The sequence below is a fragment of the Neomonachus schauinslandi genome, chromosome 3 (assembly GCF_002201575.2).
Source record: "Neomonachus schauinslandi chromosome 3, ASM220157v2, whole genome shotgun sequence".
NCBI lineage: Eukaryota > Metazoa > Chordata > Mammalia > Carnivora > Phocidae > Neomonachus > Neomonachus schauinslandi.
This window is the reverse complement of record NC_058405.1, coordinates 145,626,017-145,645,964: the sequence shown is the minus strand read 5'-3', so window position 1 is coordinate 145,645,964 and position 19,948 is coordinate 145,626,017. Positions and strand designations below refer to the sequence as shown.

Below are 19,948 nucleotides of genomic sequence, written 5' to 3'. Positions count from 1 at the left end.
ATGAAAATTATAGAAAAAACAAATAGTTAATAAAGTCAGATCAAAGACCATATTATGATACTTTCATAAATTTCAACATGGGCTCTTTTCTTATAATCAGATATATGATACTCTCATATATTTCAATCCTCTTCCTACTTTCTTAAAAGAAAATTGACATTCCTTTTTCATTTTTGTAGGCCTGTGCTATACATTATAACATTCAGTTTTTCCCCTTTAAAGTCTAAAATTCAATCATGAGAAACAGCAAGACTGAGAATTACATCCTAAATCTTGGCAAAAAAACAAAACAAAAACAAAACAAAACAAAACAACAAGCAAAAAAACCCCATCTTCACTCGTTTCAGCTCAGAAATTAGGCTTGGTAGTAACAACCCATATTTAGATTAGAAACTTTATTTTTTCAGGATCTGGTTTCTCAGGTCAACCTAAGCATAATTTTCTTCTTTTAGACATTCTGCAATCTAACTCTCCCAGATTCATTTTTTCTATTCTCTTCACATTATACTGTAGGTACCAAATGGAACTCAAGGAGCCCAACCTATTGACTGATAACTGTCCGCAATAGGCTCTCTGCCCCAAGGCATGCATATAGATCCAAAGAGCAAAGACTTAACAAAATTGACCAAATAACAGAAAGCTTTAATGAAGACCACTTTCAACAGTTATAATAACCATATAAAGTATGATATCAGTGAAAAAGGCAGAGTAAGGAGCTCTGAAAACTTACTCTTCCATAAAAGCAATGGGAAAACTGGCAAAAAAAATTTCTTTTATAATTTTATAATAAATGCTTTTATAGCCATTTTTTTTTTTAGTTTTCTGAACTCTGAAAATTAACCAAAGGCTTTCAGCATTCCAGAGAATGTTTATTCAAGAAAAATGATTGATCTAGGTAAAAACAGTGAGCTTTGTGGGGTTTTAACTTGCCCTATTTCTATCCCCTTTCTCCAGCTCCATGGTATCCTTGAAAAGCAACACCTTTCAATCACAGGGGCATGGCTTTGTTCATTGTGGTATCTGCCTAACATTTAGCATTATGTTTTGAACATAGAAGTTTCTTAATAAATGTTTGATAAATAAATTCCCACTTAAAGTCTTTTGGATCTAGGCCTAATCTCTAATACAAAATGAAGCCTTTGTGCAGGTCACTAATATGGGCTTCTAGAACTGATTCCTGGTTTCTTGCCTTTAATTTTTCTTATATATTTCTATCAGAGTTGTCTATGACCGCTACATTCCCCCTCCAAACCATCAGAGTGCCACCCATTAAATAAACTACAAATAAACTACAAATTCCTGACCACAGTCTGCACAGCTGCAGACTTACTGCCTTCTTCACTTTGTTACTCCTTATGTCTTCCATCCAATAATATGAACTTACTCATTATCTAAGTGCAGGACATAATTATTGCAACTCTGTTTACCCCCACTGCTATGGTATTTGATTTGTCTTCATTCTCTTGTTCCTGAATTTCCATGTCTATTTTATAAACCTTTCTGTATGCCTTTTGTATTAACATTAGAAAAAAATAGAACTAAACAATAGAAGAAAGAGAGGGAAGATGAGGTGGACAGTATATCAGATGTGATGATTCTATCATAAAGTCTTATGAAATCTGGAGTTAAATCAGAACATGAGGAATGGGATATGTGTATGATGGGAAGAATCAGACTGGAAAGTATTGTTAGTTGTGTTTTATTTGTACTCTGACCTGAGGTTAGAATGGGTACGTGAAACTAAAAGTATTTTATTCCCGTCAGTTTGGGAGGGACTGGTGAAGAAGCTCCAGGCCATGCCTAGAGTTAATCATCTTAGCTGAGCTAAGATTTTTAATGAAAGAGTAGCCAAAATATTTGCTATGAAACATTCAAATGATTCTGTGGTTCTGTAATCTTGGGTGGGAGAAAATGAAGAGGCAGGAATTAAGACTTTATTATGAGCCTCTTCTAACCTATTTAATGAAGAGGCAAGTATTTATATTTCCAATAAATAAAAATGTATTTATTCAACAAGTAAAATAAAAATAGTATTATTTACACATGATCATCATTCCTCCACTTTGTACTTTAAACTGAACTCGTCAGTTTTCTTCCTTCTGCATCTATTATAGTGCTACATATCCTATGAACTCTCAGTAAGTCAGTTAAATTGACAGCCATCAGTCCTAAAAGAAGATACTTCCTCCAAGGAAGTTTGATCTGAATATTTTGATACCCTTTACCACCATACATCTCTTAACTTTGACCTTCCATTTTCATAGGGATTTGTGGTTTCTAAAGTATATCGTGGACATTATTTGGCATATTACCTTTATAAGAATGTGATGATATTGGGTCTAAAATAATAGTTTTTTGGTTTTTTCCCCCTAGAGTTGAGAAAACCATACATAACCACCAACAGAATAGGTGGCCATTGAGGTTTGAGGAATGAAAAATCCCTCAGGCCCCCCCAAATTTCTTCTTCAGAGACTTGCAATTTCCATCCTCAGAGGTTATTATTTGAGGTTATACTGCAAATACCCATTAGGAGAATAATTGATTAAGTCATCAGTATTTGCAGTAAACTAACTTACCATCCTTGGGAAGCCAATGATCTCAAAAGGCCTAAGAAATGGTAAATGTGGGGCGCCTGGGTGGCTCAGTCGTTAAGCGGCTGCCTTCGGCTCAGGTCATGATCCCAGGGTCCTGGGATCGAGCCCCGCATTGGGCTCCCTGCTTGGTGGGAAGCCTGCTTCTCCCTCTCCCACTCCCCCTGCCTGTGTTCCCTCTCTCGCTGTGTCTCTCTCTGTCAAATAAATAAATAAAATCTTAAAAAAAAAAAAGAAATGGTAAATGTTTCAAAGGTGATAAAAGCAAAGGAACAAGGTCCAGATGCTGGAAAACTCTTGAAGAGGAGGGATTATGGTAGGATATACTTGAACATGGTTGAAGACTCTGAAGTGAAGGGGGAAGTGTAGAGCCACAGTGGGGATAAGGAAACAGAGAAGGAAGAGGAAAAACATTCCCTTTGTCTGCTTTACAATTTAAGCTTAGTGCTGAGAGTTTGCAAAAGACAGAAGTTTCACTAAATCCAAGTGGAACTACTAGAGGATTCCATGTAATCATTTGCTTTTGAATAGCACTCATGTAATTATTAAAATATTAATTCATATTTAGACATTAATTTTCTTAGATACTTACGTATTTGAGAAAGCACGAGAAGGGAAAGTACCCTGGGCTGTGGCATGAATCTGAGGTCCTATTTATTAGAAAAGGAAAATTGTAATTAGTTTGTATTCTTCCCCAGCAATTTGTGAAATGGAAATTAATATTCTTTAGTAGATCTTTATTCTTTGGTACTATCTTGTTTAAAGGCCTCCAGAGATTCTCCACAATGAAGCCCAAATTCCTTAGGAAGGCATAAAATATACCATACAATCTGATGTTCTCACTTACCTCTGCAGTGTCTACTCTGGCTAGTCTCTATCTATTCATATATAATCTATGGTCCGTAGACACAGAATGATATAATTTGCTAAATATATCATGTTTTCCATGTCTCTGGGCCTTTGTTTTTGCCATTTCCTTTGTCTGGAGCACCCTATGCCTTCTTTTTAACTTCTCATCTTTTAGGCTTCACTCAGTTTGTATTAATTCCACTAGAAAGCCTTGCCTAAGTAAATAAATATCCTTCTTTAGTGCCCCTGAAGCATTCTACACATGTTTCTATTACAAAACTCATTATGTTATATCATAATTAAATGTTTACTTTTCTGTCTTCCTGACTATGAAATAAATTTACCACTATATCTTCAGCACTTAACACACAGTAAATATTCAGTAACATTTGTTTGTTGAATCCATTATTTAATTACTATGTTCCTCAACATTTATTCATTGATTTGTCTGCCATTAATCTTCTCCTACTTGAATATTATCTAACTTGCTTTGTATATAATCCAGCAAGATTCTATTGCTGAGTTTTGGTAAATACTCAGGATTGAAGTGATATAGGAAGTCTTTCTGCAATACATCTCTACAGGCATACTGAATTGGTGTATGTCAATTATGCAAAAACACAAATGAATAAAAGTTTTAGACAAAAAGATTGCCCTAATTTCAGAAAGTAGTATTAGTAATTAGAACTAGTTCAAAGTTAAGTTTAGATGGTAGCTCTTGTTTCTTCCAGCAAATGAGTAACCAATAGGTACTAACGATGTGTATAAAATGTCTTACTTAAATCCTGTGAACCATTTTGAGTTTGTTTTTATAGATACGATTTTGTGTATGTTCAGTTTGGTAGAAGTAACTGGAATTAAGAGTGCACAGATCTGAGAAATTAAGTGTGAAAATAATACTATTTTAAAAGCAAAGTAAAAAAAAAAGCTTTTCTGTTGCCATTAATATGCTGGAGTAGATATCTAAAAAAATTGCCTAGAATTCTATATAAATAATTTAAACTACCCTCTTAAAAGCAGCTAAGCTTTCAAACACATTAAGAGAAATCTTTGAGAGTAAAAAATTTGTAATAACACAAATCTAGAGTGGTAAGCAAGTTTTGAAGCTGATGCTTGCTCTGTGAGCACTGGCAATACCTACAAACAAAATGGGGAATCAAAACTAAGTAAGAGCCTCTAAAAATATACTAGATGCCAAAGAGCTATACCCTTGGTTGAAGAGTTGTCTTAAAACAAAAACAAAAACAAAAAAACTCATGCCACAGAGGTAGCAGCACAAATAAACTATGTCTTGGCTACAGCTGTGGATAGAGGAATAAGAGGAAAAAAATAAAAATCTCTTTTAAGAGATAATCTGTGATTATGAATTCCAATATGACTTTGAGGTTCAAATCTATATGGTCATAAAACTCCAAGTGAGAAATTAATTTAAAATGAACCTGTGTTTATACCTCTTCCAGATGCCTAGCAGAAGCATATGGAAAATTTTTAAACTGCTTTACAGAGGTATAATTGGTACTCAAAGAACTGTACATATTTAATGTGTTGAATTTGAGTTTCTATAGAGCAACACACACTATCCAAATATAGAATTCCCAATGATACATTTCTGTCAAAAATGAGCTTACATATAACAATAATGCCCCCTACACACACACACACACACACACACACACACACACAGACAAATATGAAGAAACAAATCCCGTGACTATTAGCAGGAAAAAAAAAAGCATTAGAATTAGACATCACTATTTCAGATATTTGAATTACCAGATAGAGAATATTTAAAAAGTGTATCTTATATGTATAAATATATAAAGAAGGGATTGGAAAACATAGGAATGGAACAAGAACTTATCAAAAAAGTCCAGTCAAATTTGAAAAATAACTATTCAGAAATTATATATATATGCATATATATATAATGTTTGTTTAATCAGAGAAATTTCAAAATGCATTGAATTGATAAAATAGTAAATTAGATAAACTGAAGAAAGAATTGGTCATTTGGAGGACAAATTTGAAGAAATTAACCAGAATGCAGCACAGAGAAATGGAAAATATGATAGTTGTTAAAGGATGTAGGTCTAAATATACATAACTGGAGTTTTAGAAGAAAATAATAGAGAAAGTGGGGAGAGGCAATACAGGAGAGGAAAAATAGCTGAAACTTGTCCAGAACTGTTCACCATAATACTAAAGAAAAATAAAAGAAAGACCTTAAAAGCAGACTGAGGTGTGTGTGGGGATGGGAGGGGGAGAATCACTTATGCAGGAATTATTAAATAGAGATAAAGTAGAACATTTAAGTAAAACAATATCTTTACAGTGCTAAGAAAAAATAGCTGTCCTTAAGGACTTGTATACCCAGCCATAATTATATCCTAGAACATGGTAAAATAGAGTTTTATCGAACAGAATATGAGGATTTACTCCCCAAATTCATTTACTAATGACATTTCTAAAGAATGGATTTACTTTAGGAAGAATGAAGGTGATTCTAGAAAGTATGAAATGCAAAAGGGAATGGTGAACAAAAAAAATACTGGTAAACATGGACAAATATAACCAAAACCTGACTGTATAAAAATCAGAATTTTAATTTAGCTGGTAAAAAAATCAAAACTAAACTATTGGTTAAATATGATATGAAATAGTGATTTAGAAGTTAATTATTTTAACTTTGACTTTTACTTTAAGCATACATGCAAAATTCAAAGGTAATTGTCAAAAGGAATATACATAGCATACAATTTCTAAAACAGCAGAGAGAAAAATGGATTAAAAATAAGCTTAGGAGAGGCAAGATGGCAGAGGAGTAGGGGACCCTATTTCAACCAGTCCCCTGAAATTAGCTGGATATCTACCAAACCATTCTGAACACCCAAGAAATCAGCCTGAGATGTAAGAATATATATCTGGATCTCTACAAGCAGAAAATCCCTGGCAGTTGTGAGGTATGAAGGGCGGAGCCATGATTCTGCAGGCAGGTATCAGAAAATAAACAGAAGGGGGAGGGAGCTGCCATAAGCTGGTGCTGGGAAGGTGATATAACACCAGAGAACAAAAGCGTCCCCAGCGGGGGACCGGGCACAGACTCACAGACCGGTAGTGGCAGGGAAAGGACTTTAGTGCAGCCCCCAGACAGGATCCAGGAGCTGTGGGTGCATGCATGAACTGAGGCAGCTCCTGGTTTTAGAAGCACAAAGGGCAGAGACACACCAGGCCCTGCAATCTACCTCTGAGAGAGTTGCTGTGGGGCGCACCACAAGGGAGGCTGCAGTTTTTAGCAGGGCAGACAGAAACGGAGGCTCTGTGTCCTGGAGGGCTCAGTGACGAGCAGACTACAATTTCTCTGCTCTGGGTCATAGGTTTGGGTATGGTGATTTTTGCTTTGACTCTCGGAAGAGACAGAAGAGACTCATAAAGCTGCAAAACCTCAAAAAATTGGTTTCCACTGAGCCGCCCCCCCCACAACAGGGGCAGGGCAACTCTGCCCAAGCAGGGTTGCATGAAACAGCACGGCAGGTCCCTCCCCCAGAAGAAGACAGGGTGGAAGAACAAGAGGATGACAACCCTAGGGTCCCTATAAAATGGGTGCATCTTGCTTCAGTTGTGGTTAATACTTTGGGCTCTTTACATTCCCTCAACCACCCCTCAACAGAACAACTAAGAGGATGAACCCCCAACAAAGAAAAGAATCAGAGACTATGGCCTCTGCCACAGACCTAATGGATATGGATATAAGCAAGATGTCAGAGACAGACTTCAGAGTAGCAATTATGAAGTCGATATCTAGGCTTGAGAAAAATATTAGTGACAATATAGAATCTTTAAAGGCAGAAATGAGATCTAATCAGGCTGAACTTAAAAATACATGAATGAGATGCAGTCTAAACTGGATACTCTGACAGCCACGGTAAAAGAGGCTGAAGAATGAATTGATGAGCTAGAAGATAAGATGATAGAAAAGAAGGAAGCCAGGAGGCCTGGGATAAACTCCTGAAAGCTGAAGAGATCAGCCTGAGAGAGATTAATGACACCATGAAACGTTCCAATGTCAGAATTATTGGGATCCCTGAGGGAGTGGAGAGAGAGAGAGGACTAGATGATATATTTGAGCAAATCATAGCTGAGAACTTCCCTAATCTAGGGAATGAAACAAGCATTTGTGTCCATGAGGCAGAGAGGAGCCTTCCCAAGATCAATGAGAAGGATCAATTCCCCAACATATAATAGTAAAACTCGCAAATCTTAGAACCAAGGAAGCAATCCTGAAAGGAGTTAGGGGGAAGAGATTTCTTATGTACAGAGGGAGGGACATCAGAATAACATCAGACCTGTCCAAAGAGACCTGGCAAGCCAGAAAGGGCTGGCAAGACATATTCAGGGTACTAAATGAGAATAACATGCAGCCAAGAATACTTTATCCAGCAAGGCTGTCATTCAGAATGGATGGAGAGACAAGGAGTTTCCAGGACAGGCAGAAACTGAAAGAATATGTGACCACTAAGCTGGCCCTGCAAGAAATATGAAAGGGGATTCTATAAAAGGAGAAAGTGATATAGAATAGAAATTTACAGAGACAATTTATAGAAATAGGGACTTCACAGGCAATAGGATGGCACTAAAATCATATCTTTCAATAGTCACTCTCAATGTGAACAGCTTAAATGCTCCCATGAAACAGCACAAGGGTGCAGATTGGATAAAAAGACATGACCCATCCATATGCTGTCTACAAGAGACTCATTTTGAACCTAAAGATACATCCAGACAGAAAGTGAGGGGATGGAGAACCATTTTTCATGCCAATGGACCTCAAAGAAAGCCGGGGTAGCAATTCTCATAATAGACAAATTAGATTTTAAGCTAAAGATTGTATTAAGAGATACAGAGGGACATTATATCATTCTTAAAGGGTATATCCAACAAGAAGATCTAACAATTGTAAATATCTAAGCCCCCCAACATGGGAGGAGCCAACTACATAAGCCAACTGTTAACCAAAATAAAGAAACATATTGATAATAATACAGTAATTGTAGGAGACCTCAATACTCCACTCTCAGCAACAGACAGATCATCTAAGCAGGAAATCAACAAAGAAACAAGAGCTTTGAATGACGCATTGGACCAGATGGACTTCATAGATACATACAGAACATTCCACACTAAAGCAACAGAATACTCATTCTTCTCAAATGCACACAGAACTTTCTCCAGAATAGACGACATACTGCATCACAAGTCAGGTCTTAACTGATACCAAAAGACTGAGAGTCTGCCCTGCTTATTTTCAGACCACAGTGCTTTGAAAGTGGAACTCAATCACAAGAAAAAATTTGGAAGGAATTCAAACACATGGAAGCTAAAGACCATCCTGCTAAAGAAATGTTTGGGTCAACCAGGAAATTGAAGAAGAACTTAAACAACTCATGGAAACCAATGTGAACAAAAACACATTAGTCCAAAACCTATGAGATACTGCAAATGTGGTCCTAAGGGGGAAATAAATAGCTATCCAGCCTCACTCAAAAAAGTAGAAAAATCCCAAATGCACAAGCTAACTTTACACCTAAAGGAACTGGAGAGAGAACAGCAAATAAAACCTAAACCAAGCAGGAGAAGATAAATAATAAGGATTAAAGCAAAGATCAATGAAATAGAAACCGTAAAAACAGTAGAGCAGATCAACGAAACTAGAAGCTGGTTCTTTGAAAGGATTAATAAGATCGATACCTCTGGCCAGACTTATCCAAAAGAAAAGAGAAAGGACCTAAATTAATAAAATTATGAATGAAAGGGGAGAGATCATGACTAACACCAAGGAAACAGAAACAATTATTAGAAATTATTATTAGCAACTATATGCCGATAAATTAAGCAACCTGGAAGAAATGGATGCCTTCCTGGAAACTTATAAACTACCAAGACAGAAACAGGAAGAAATTGACAATCTGACTTGACCAATAACCAGTCACGAAATCGTAGCAATAATCAAAAACCTCCCAAAAAACAAGAGTCCAGGGCCAGATGGATTCCCAGGAGAATTCTACCAAACATTTAAAGAAGAAATACTACCTATTCTTCTGAAGCTATTTCAAAAAATAGAAACAGAAGGAAAACTTCCAAACTTGTTCTATGAGGCCAGCATTACCTTGATCCCAAAACCAGGCAAAGACCCCATCAAAAAGGAGAATTACAGACCAATATCCCTGATGAATATGGATGCCAAAATATTTGACAAGATCCTCGCCAACAGGATCCAACAGTACATTAAAAGGATTATCCATCACGACCAGGAAGGATTTATTCCTGGGATGCAAGGGTGGTTCAACATTTGCAAATCAATCAATGTGATAGAACACATTAATAAAAGAAAAGACAAGAACCATATGATCCTCTCAATTGATGCAGAAAAAACATTTGACAAAATTCCTTTCCAGATTAAAACTCTTCAGAGTGTAGGTATATAGGGAACATTCCTCAATTTCATAAAATCCATCTATGAAAAACCCACAGTGAATATTATTCTCAATGGGGAAAAGCTGAGAGCTTTTCCCTTAAGATCGGGAACATGACAGGGATGCCCACTCTCACCACTATTGTTCAACGTAGTACTAGAAGTGCTAGCAACAGCAATCAGACAACAGTAAGAAATAAAAGGAATTCAAATGGGCAAAGAGGGAGTCAAACTCTCTCTCTTCGCAGATGAGATGATACTTTATGTGGAAAACCCAAAAGACTCCACCCCCAAATTACTAGAACTCATACAGCAATGCAGTAATGTGGCAGGATACAAAATCAATGCACAGAAATCAGTTGCTTTTCTATACACTAACAATGTAACTGTAGAAAGAGAAATTAGGGGATTGATTCCATTTACAATAGCACCAAAAACCATAAGATACCTCAGAATAAACCTAACCAAGACGTAAAGAATCTATACTCTAGGAACTACAGAACACTCATGAAAGAAATTGAAGAAGATACAAAAAGATGGAAAAATATTCCATGCTCATGGATCGGAAGAATAAACATTGTTAAAATGTCTATGCTGCCCAGAGCAATCTACACTTTCAAACCCCTCCCTATTAAAATACCACTGGCATTTTTCAAAGAGCTGGAAAAAACAATCCTAAAATTTGTATGGAACCAGGAAAGACCCCAAATGGCCAAGGAAATGTTGAAAAAGAAAAACAAAGCTGGGGGCATCACATTGCCTGATTTCAAGCTATATTACAAAGCCGTGATCACTAAGACAGCATGGTACTGGCACAAAAACAGACACATAGACCAATGGAACAAAATAGAGAGCTCAGATATGGACCCTCAACTCTATGGTCAACTAATCTTTGACAAAGCAGGAAAAAATATCGAATGGAAAAAAGACAGTCTCTTCAATAAATGGTGCTGGGAAAATTGGACAGCTATATACAGAAGAATGAAACTCGACCATTCTCTTACACCATACACAGAGATAAACTCAAAATGGATGAAAGACCTCAATGTGAGACAGGAATTCATCAAAATCCTAGAGGAGAACATAGGCAGTAACCTCTTCAACATCAGCCACAGCAACTTCTTTCAAGACACGTCTCCAAAGGCTAGTGAAGCAAAAGTAAAAATGAACTTTTGGGATTTCATCAAGATAAAAAGCTTCTGCACAGCAAAAAAACAGTCAACAAAACTAAGAGGCAACCCACGGAATGGGAGAAGATATTTGCAAAAGACACTACAGACAAAGGGCTAATGTCCAAGATCTATAAAGAACTTCTCAAACTCAACACCCAAAAAACAAATAATCAAGTAAAAAACTGGGCAGAAGACATGAACAGACACTTCTCAAAAGAAGACATACAAATGGCTAATAGACACATGAAAAAATGTTCATCATCATTAGCCATCAGGGAAATTCAAATCAAAACCACATTGAGGGGGCTCCTGGGTGGCTCAGTCGTTAAGCGTCTGCCTTTGGCTCAGGTCATGATCCCAGGGTCCTGGGATTGAGCCCCACATCGGGCTTCCTGCTCAGCGGGAAGCCTGCTTCTCCCTCTCCCACTCCCCCTGCTTGTGTTCCTTCTCTCACTGTATCTCTCTCTGTCAAATAAATAAATAAAATCTTAAAAAAAAAAACAAACACATTGAGATAACACCTTATACTAGTTAGAATGGTAAAAAATTAACAAGGCAGGAAACAACAAATGTTGGAGAGGTTGTGGAGAAAGGGAAACACTCTTACACTATTGATGGGAATGTAAGTTGGTACAGCCACTTTGGAAAACGGTATGGAGGTTCCTCAAGATGTTAAAAATAGAGCTACCCTATGGCCAGCAATTGCACTACTGGGTATTCACCCCAAAGATACAGATGTAGTGAAACGAAGGGGCACATGCACCCCAATGTTGATAGCAGCAATGTCCACAATAGCCAAACTGCAGAAGGAGCCGAGAGGCCCTTCAACAGATGAATGGATAAAGAAGATGTGGTTCATATATACAACAGAATATTACTTAGCCATCAGAAAGGATGAATACCCACCCTTTGCATCGACATGGTGGAACTGGAGGGGATTATGCTAAGTGAAATAACTCAAGCAGAGAAAGACAATTATCATACTGTTTCACTCATATGTGGAACATAAGGAATAGCATGGAGAAGGAAGGGAAAACTGAAGGAGGGGCAATCATAGGGGGAGACGAACCATGAGAGACTATGGGCTCCGGGAAACAATCTGAGGGTTCCAGAGGGGAGGGTGGTGGGAGGATAGGGTAGCCCAGTGATGGGTATTAAGGAAGTCACATGTTGAACATTAGGTGTTATATGCAAATAATGAATCATGGAACACTACATCAAAAAGTAATGATGTACTGTATGGTGACTTACATAATAAAAAAAATAAGCTTAATACTCTAAAAGAAATCAAGAAAGGAGAAATTGAAGGGAAATATAAAAAAGCAGAACAAAGTAAAAGCACCAATAAGGCATTAGAAATATTCCAAGGTTTTAATTAACATAAGTGTAAATGGCTTAAATTCAATTAGTAGTCAAATTCCTAGACTCAATAAAAATAAAACAAGATGATGCAGGTGTAGAGTGCTTACAAAAGCCACATCTATACATAAAAAGATACTAAGACACAAAACTGATATAGCTATATTATTGTCGGACCTACTAAATTTGAGACAAAAAGCATCACTTATGATAAAGATCCATACATAATAATAATAAACTCAACTTTACAACCGAAACTAATATTACACTGTATGTTAACTAACTGAAATTTAAATTTAAAAAAAAAGCCCTCAATTCACCAGGATAGTCCTGGATGTGCCGAGTAACCCAGACCAAGAATTAAAAAGTAAAAATGGACAGAACTACATGGAGGAGTTGATAACTAATCATTCCCAATGATTTTTAGAACAGAGTAAATAAAAGTATATAGAATATTTGAACTACACAATTCAACATCTTGATTGAATGGAAATATTTAGAACATGGCACCACCAAATTGATAATATTTATTATTTTCTTTCTTTTTTTTTTTTTTTAAAGATTTTATTTATTTATTTGAGAGAGAGAGAATGAGAGAGAGAGAACACCTGAGAGGGGATAGGGTCTGAGGACGAAGCAGACTCCCTGCCGAGCAGGAAGCCCGATGCGGGACTCAATCCAGGGACTCCAGGATCATGACCTGAGCCGAAGGCAGTCGCTTAACCAACTGAGCCACCCAGGCGCCCCGATAATATTTATTATTTTCAACCACACAGAACATGTACAAAATTAATCATGTGTGCTAAGCCAATAGGGCAATTTTGCAGATATTTCAAAAATCTGGTATCATAAAGGCCATGCTGTCAGTCCACAAAGCAATTAAATTGGAAATCAATAACAAAAAGGAAACTAGAAATCCAATATACTTGAAATTTTAAAACTAATCTATAAATACAAAATAACACAAAATTGGAATTTAGATAGGATTTTAAAAAAATGAAAATATTGCACATTAAGTTTTACAGTACATTTCAAAATCTCTTACATATCACCAATTAAGTGCCACACACTATTCTAAGCACTTTTACAAATATTAACTTACTGAATTGCCATAGGAATCATATGAATGATGTACTATTACTGTTCATGTAACAGCACTCAAATGAGTCTTAAAGGTTAACTTGCTTCAAGTTAACACACTCCTTGCTTACTGACCTAAGGTTCTTGATCTGTAACAGAACTAATTTACTTCCTTTGAGATCTGCAGACCACTGGCCTTGGGGAATGAAGGACCAGAACATTCCCAGGCCACAGAGGCCAGAAACCTATTTGAAGCCACCTGGACTCTGATTAGCCCAACAATCTTTTAGCAAAATGTTTTTCTTTTTTAAGGTCACACTATGACTTTACTGACCTCCCTTTGTGCATCTGTAGACCTTGCCCTCCTTTGCAGAACAAACAGAGTAGTCTTGCACAACCCCTGGGTACCAAGGAACCAGACCTTCTTGCACAACCCCCACGCTGGACACAAAAGAACTAGAACTTCTTGCACAACCCCCACCCTGGACACAAAAGAACTAGAACTTCTTGCACAACTTCTGAGCTCCGAGATAACTCTAGCTGACATCATTGAGTCTGCAGGTAATAAAAAAAATGTCACAGACTACTGTACTCCCTTAACTGATTAAACCCCTTTAAAAATCTTATGGCCAGGCAGAAACCTCAGACAAGAGACTGCCTCTCTCCAGATTTCAGGCCTCCTGAATAAAGCTCAAATTCCTTTCTAATCAAAACTCATTTCTTAATTGGCCTTTCCAGAGATGGGCAGTGAATTTGGGTTAGGTAATATTCTCATTTTATAGTTGGAAAAGCCAAAGAACAGAGAAATTAAATAACTTGGCCAGACATAAATTTTTAGTGTTGGAGTGTGGATTCGATTTAAGTAGTCTTGCGAGGATATATGTTCCTACCTATTATGCCATACTGCCTTCTGATAATCTGATCCATGTGGATAGGACATATGATTACTTGATGCCAAGAAATTTGAAAATTTAGATGAATAAATTTACAAGAAAAGTGTAACTTGTGAAAACAAACTCAAAAAGAAACAGAAAATACATAGTTTCAAATTTAATTGAATCTGTAGTTTTAAATTTTTTCTCACTAAGAGATCCGGGACCAGGTTAAATATTTTGCTGGTGATTTGTACCAAACATTCAAGGAATATTTAGCACCATACAAGGCATGAAGCAGGAGCTCAATAAATGTTAGTAGAAAAAGTGAATTAAGAGATTGCATAACTTACTCAATAGCTGTTACTGATGTTTACCTGATTCACAGAAGTAGCTTGGTCTCTTGTTTGATCTTTCATTCCAATCAGCATTTAATTCCTTCTACATAATCCAAACAACAAAACAAACATCCTCAAAGGATTTTTCTTCCTCCAGGATTTGAACATCAACTATTACTTATATATTTAAAATACAAAAATTTAAGATTTTGAGAGCTTCTCTTAACTGTCAGTTTTTAAGAAATGCACACATTTTGTGATGTTTATGTTAAATCTATTTACAGAATTTAAAAGTTCACAGTTGTATCATGGGAGGTCCACAAGACCGCCCACACATTTGGTGATTTGCTAAGGCTCATGGGACTCAGAATATAGTTGTACTCACATCTAAGATTTATTACAGTAAAAGAATACACTGAAGGATAAAGAAGGGGAAAAGACACAGGCTGAGTCTGGAAAAATCCATGCATAGTTTTTCTTATGCCCTCTCCTCCTGTGAGAGGACACACTTAAGCATGTTCTCTCCTCTAGCAAGTAAAAAAAAAAAAAAATGCAGTAACATGTACAGTGTTTCTGCCCAGAGAAATCCATTAGAAACTCAGCACTCAAAGTCTTTATTGAAGGCTGGTCATAAGGACGCCCTCTGCCTTAGTGCATATCAAAATTCTAACCTCCTAAAAAGAAGTCAGGTGTTCAGCAAAAATCACATTATTTGCTATTAATATAGTGCACCATCCATTCAGCTCAGGAAAGTTCCCTATCACTTAGGGACTGTTAGAAAAGCTAACTTCCCCAACACTAGCCAAAGGGCAACCTTGACAACAGTCTCAAGCCTGCTATGTTAACCCTTTCCTACACAGTAGTATTCACTGGCATCCTAAAATTAACTATCTGTGGAATGCACTGATTAGTAAGTAAGCTTATCAACTCAGTGGGACAAAAGAATAGGTGTGTTTTTTAACAAAGCTACAATAGGAGGAAAGTTCAAGTAGAGCTGGAGCAGAGAACAGGTTCTCTGAATACAGAGGGATGTGGTTCTCTAGACTTGTTCAAGAACTCAATATGTTCAGTGAGGCAAATCCAGTGAAATAAATAGGCTTTTTTTTTTTTTGCCCCCCAGGTCTGAGAGCTGAACATAGACCGCTAGAAATACATTTTCTGACAGTGGTAGGCTAGGTACATGTTGGAAGCAGAGTGTAATATTTAGTATAATAAAATGGCCATGCTATTTCTTATAATAAATTAGGAATTTTTGGACATTTCGTACTCATTTGAGATCAAGATAGGTGGCAAATTTAATAATACACACATTAACCAAAAAAAGTCAGTAATAAAACTTAGATACTGTTTTTACAGGAGTTTTTTGTTTGTTTGTTTGTTTGTTTTTTAGTAAAGGACATAGCTTTTGCAATCTGTTGGGCAATATTAGGATTTTAAATATTGAAGTTGGTATGAAATTTTTTTTTGACTCTTAGCATACGTAAAATGGAAAATGACATAGTAGAACACTGAACTGTAAAATGTTTATAATAAAACTGCACTACACAGTCTGTCAATTATTATGCATTAGAAGAAACAGAAAATTATGCCACTTCCTACCCTAATCAAGTAGAATTCATTTGGAAAGAACTTAATAAATTACCATTTTCAAATCATGTTAACTCTTTAGCACAGTTGAACAGTTAACAATGTGTTACTAATGGAATGGATGATGTGGTTTTGACTCCTATCTATAATAAGTAGGCAACTCACAGAAAAAAAAAAAAATCTAATTTATATCAGAAGACATACCCTGAATTTTTGCTGGTAACTTTCCAATAGCAGAAAACTGATGGCTAGTCAAGAGCCAAGAGGACAGATAGCATGACTGTCTCTAAACAGTCCATCAGTACTAGTTAAAGCCCAATAAAAGGCCAAATTAATACTTCCTCTGAAGGCTGCAGGTATGTACTGTGAACTACAGTGTTGTAGCCTATATTTAGAAAGATTATCCTAGGAGTATTAAAATTTTATTATGATATGACTAATTTCAGGGAGTGAAGCAGTTTGGTATGGTCACTTCATGAATGAAAATTTTTATACCAATGCTGATCATAAGATTGTATCTCATTTATTTTACTTGCATTTGAAGCAAAAGAAATATTATATACCTCATCTTTTGGAGGATCCAAATAAGACTGTGAAGATCTTGGACAATTTCTTGTGGGTGAAATTTGAGGTGAAATAACTGAATTTTGAGCTAAGATGTTTACAGCTCCTAGAGAAAAAGAGATAATTTTACATATGAGAAGATCATATTTCTGGAGAAGGGTGAATGCTAATGAATATATTTGATCCAATGCTCTCTCTGCTGAGCTGCCACAATCACTGAATTACCACAATTAGGGATATATTTGAGTTAAGGAAGTATCTCCAAGAATAACATGACCTTTGTAAATGTTCACTGGCTACAAATTTTCAGACAAGTCTGAAATTCTTAACCTCTAATCCTAATTTATTTAATATTATGCCAGCTTAATTCCTATAATTAAACACAGATCATTGCCAGAATTATTTTCATTTCATTCAGGCTGCAATGGAAGACCAACTCACTATGTGGATAGGGGAATAACCAAAGCTGTGTTTTAGGAAGAATGCTTTCACAGTAAAATTTATGGTGGATTAAAAAGAGGAGGAGGAGGGGTGCCTGGGTGGCTCAGTCATTAAGCGTCTGCCTTCGGCTCAGGTCATGGTTCCAGGGTCCTGGGATCGAGCACCGCATCGAGCCCCGCATCGGGCTCCCTGCTCCACGGGAAGCCTGCTTCTCCCTCCCCCACCCCTCTGCTTGTGTTCCCTCTCTAGCTGTATCTCTCTCTGTCAAATAAATAAAATCTTTAAAAAAAAAAAAGAGGAGGAGGAGAATGGAGGAAGATTACTGAAATAGTCAAAGATGAAGGAAACAAGGATAGAAGCTGTGGGAATGAAAAAATAGGAAAGGGCAAAAGAAATTAAGGAGGTAGATTAGACAGAAAGTGGCAACTCTGGGACACAAATACAAAAAAGAAGAGTCAAAGATAACTCACATTTTGTGTCTGGATGAAAACAAGAAAAATCAGGAAGATGATGAGTTTGATATTCTATTGAATTAAAGGTGATCATTGGCCACTGGATGTAGGTGTCCAATATTTTCTGTATATATATGTAGGATATGCATGGGAGTATTTTTAGTGACTTCCAGAAATCTAACAAGGCACAGAAAAATTTAGCTAATGTGTAGTCCACTGAAGGGGAGATGGGAAGTAAGATGTATTATCTATGGAAGAACTGAAGGCCGTGGAGTATGGGGATCGTCCTGGAGACAGTTCTCTGTAGTGTACCTTACTGGATCCCAGTTTATCAGTAATGTGCTGTAGCACTATAAACAGCCACCGCAGGGACCCTACCTTTCCACACTTCACAAAATTCAAAAGCCATACTCATCAAGCAATCACTGAAATATATGAGCCAATTATAATATCTATAATCATAAATAATTTTATACCATGCCGTACTTTCCAAAATAACTATGGTTTTTATAATCAAGTAAAACAACTTCAAAAACTATATGATAAAACTATAATTATGAAATTAACAAAATAACAAGTTTGACTGTTTTTCACTTTCTTACCTCTATCATCAAAAGCACTTGATTTTCTAGTTACTCCATCTTTCTATATGGTACATTAAGGAGAAAAACATTCATTAGCAACTGTACTTCTAAAAGAAATTTTGCCTCTATCAGTCAACCAAATTTATAAAAACTTTCCCCCATTTATGCCCTAACTTTCAATGAAAATTGTCTCAGGGAAAATATATATTAACAACCTTCTAGAATATCTTCAATAGGGATCTCAAATTTAATTAGTTTAAAATTGAGTTCAGTATGTAGCAATGTACAGTTGTTCCTTTTCTAGTATTCTATATTTTGTTTAAAGGCATAGTAATCCATTCAATGGTTGGTTCTAAAAGTTTAGAGTCACTCAATCTGTTTAAGGGAAATAAATATAACCCATACCAATCCAGCTTACAGCTAGGCAAACACATTTCTCAAAATTTTGATCAAAATTTTATTTTGATTTTGAGAACATCATTTCATTGTGATATCATTTTTCTGTGTCTGTCTGTCCCATCAGGCAATGGGTCCTCAAGGGGAGTGATTATATTTTATTCATCTTTTTATCTTATGTGTCCCAATTTCCTCATTTTCCCTTCCTTCTGGTTCAGCACAGGGCTTGGCCAACAATAGATGTTCAATAAATTTTAGCTATTATTATTGCAATTGCTAAATGCTTGGGTTAGTTTCTGCTAAATTACATAGTAACTCAATACTCTGAAGGAAAGACATGGCCTCATGAATAGACCCTAATATCCATAGCCAATCAGTATTATGCTAGTGAAGGAGATAGGACATAGAAGTCAAAAATTAATGAGATAAAAAATCACCATTCAAAAATTTGAGACCGAATTTTATACCTTTTGTTCAGTACCATTAACTTGCACTTCTGACTGGCCAACTGAAGTTGTTAGTTTTTTGACAACAGTCTTTGAACTACTTAAAGATTGATAAATACCATTTGCTGCAGGTCCTAAAAGTAAAGGAGAGAGAAACGCCATAGTTGTTGTTGTTGTTGTTTTTAACAACCTACTGAAGGGTAATTGAAATACAACAAACTATACTTATTTAAATTGAATGTTTTTTTTTCAATTTTAAAATATGTCTACAACTCTGAAGCTATCACTGCAATCAAAATAACTTTTCCAATACCATTAAATTTTTTTCATCCCCTGAGAAGTGTTTTATTATATGGATACATCACAGTTTTTTATCTACTTACCTACTGTTTGGGTTGTTTCCATTTTGGCCTCTCACAAATAAACCTTTATGAGCTTTCATGTACAAGTCACTGTGTGGACATGAGTTTTCATTTCTAATGGGTAAATACCCTAGTAGTGGAATGACTGGATCATATGGTAAGTATAGGTTTAACTTTTAAAAAACACCACACTGGGGGCGCCTGTGTGGCTCAGTTGGTTAAGCAACTGCCTTCGGCTCAGGTCATGATCTCAGGGTCCTGGGATCGAGCCCCACATCGGGCTCCCTGCTCTGCAGGAAGCCTGCTTCTCCCTCTCCCACTCCCCTTGCTTGTGTTCCCTCTCTCACTGTCTCGCTCTCTGTCAAATAAATAAATAAAATCTTAAA

The 19,948-nt window shown here is 36.4% G+C and overlaps 1 protein-coding gene across 1 annotated transcript in view; it reads right to left on the bottom strand.

Moving 5' to 3' along the window:
- Positions 1–19,948, bottom strand: part of FSIP2 (fibrous sheath interacting protein 2) — a 107,872-nt gene that overhangs the window by 57,892 nt on the left and 30,032 nt on the right. Inside the window, 5 exon segments of the mRNA XM_044913354.1 lie at positions 3,184–3,241; positions 14,770–14,833; positions 16,881–16,987; positions 18,377–18,419; positions 19,222–19,334. Coding sequence (XP_044769289.1) covers positions 3,184–3,241; positions 14,770–14,833; positions 16,881–16,987; positions 18,377–18,419; positions 19,222–19,334 — 385 coding nt within the window.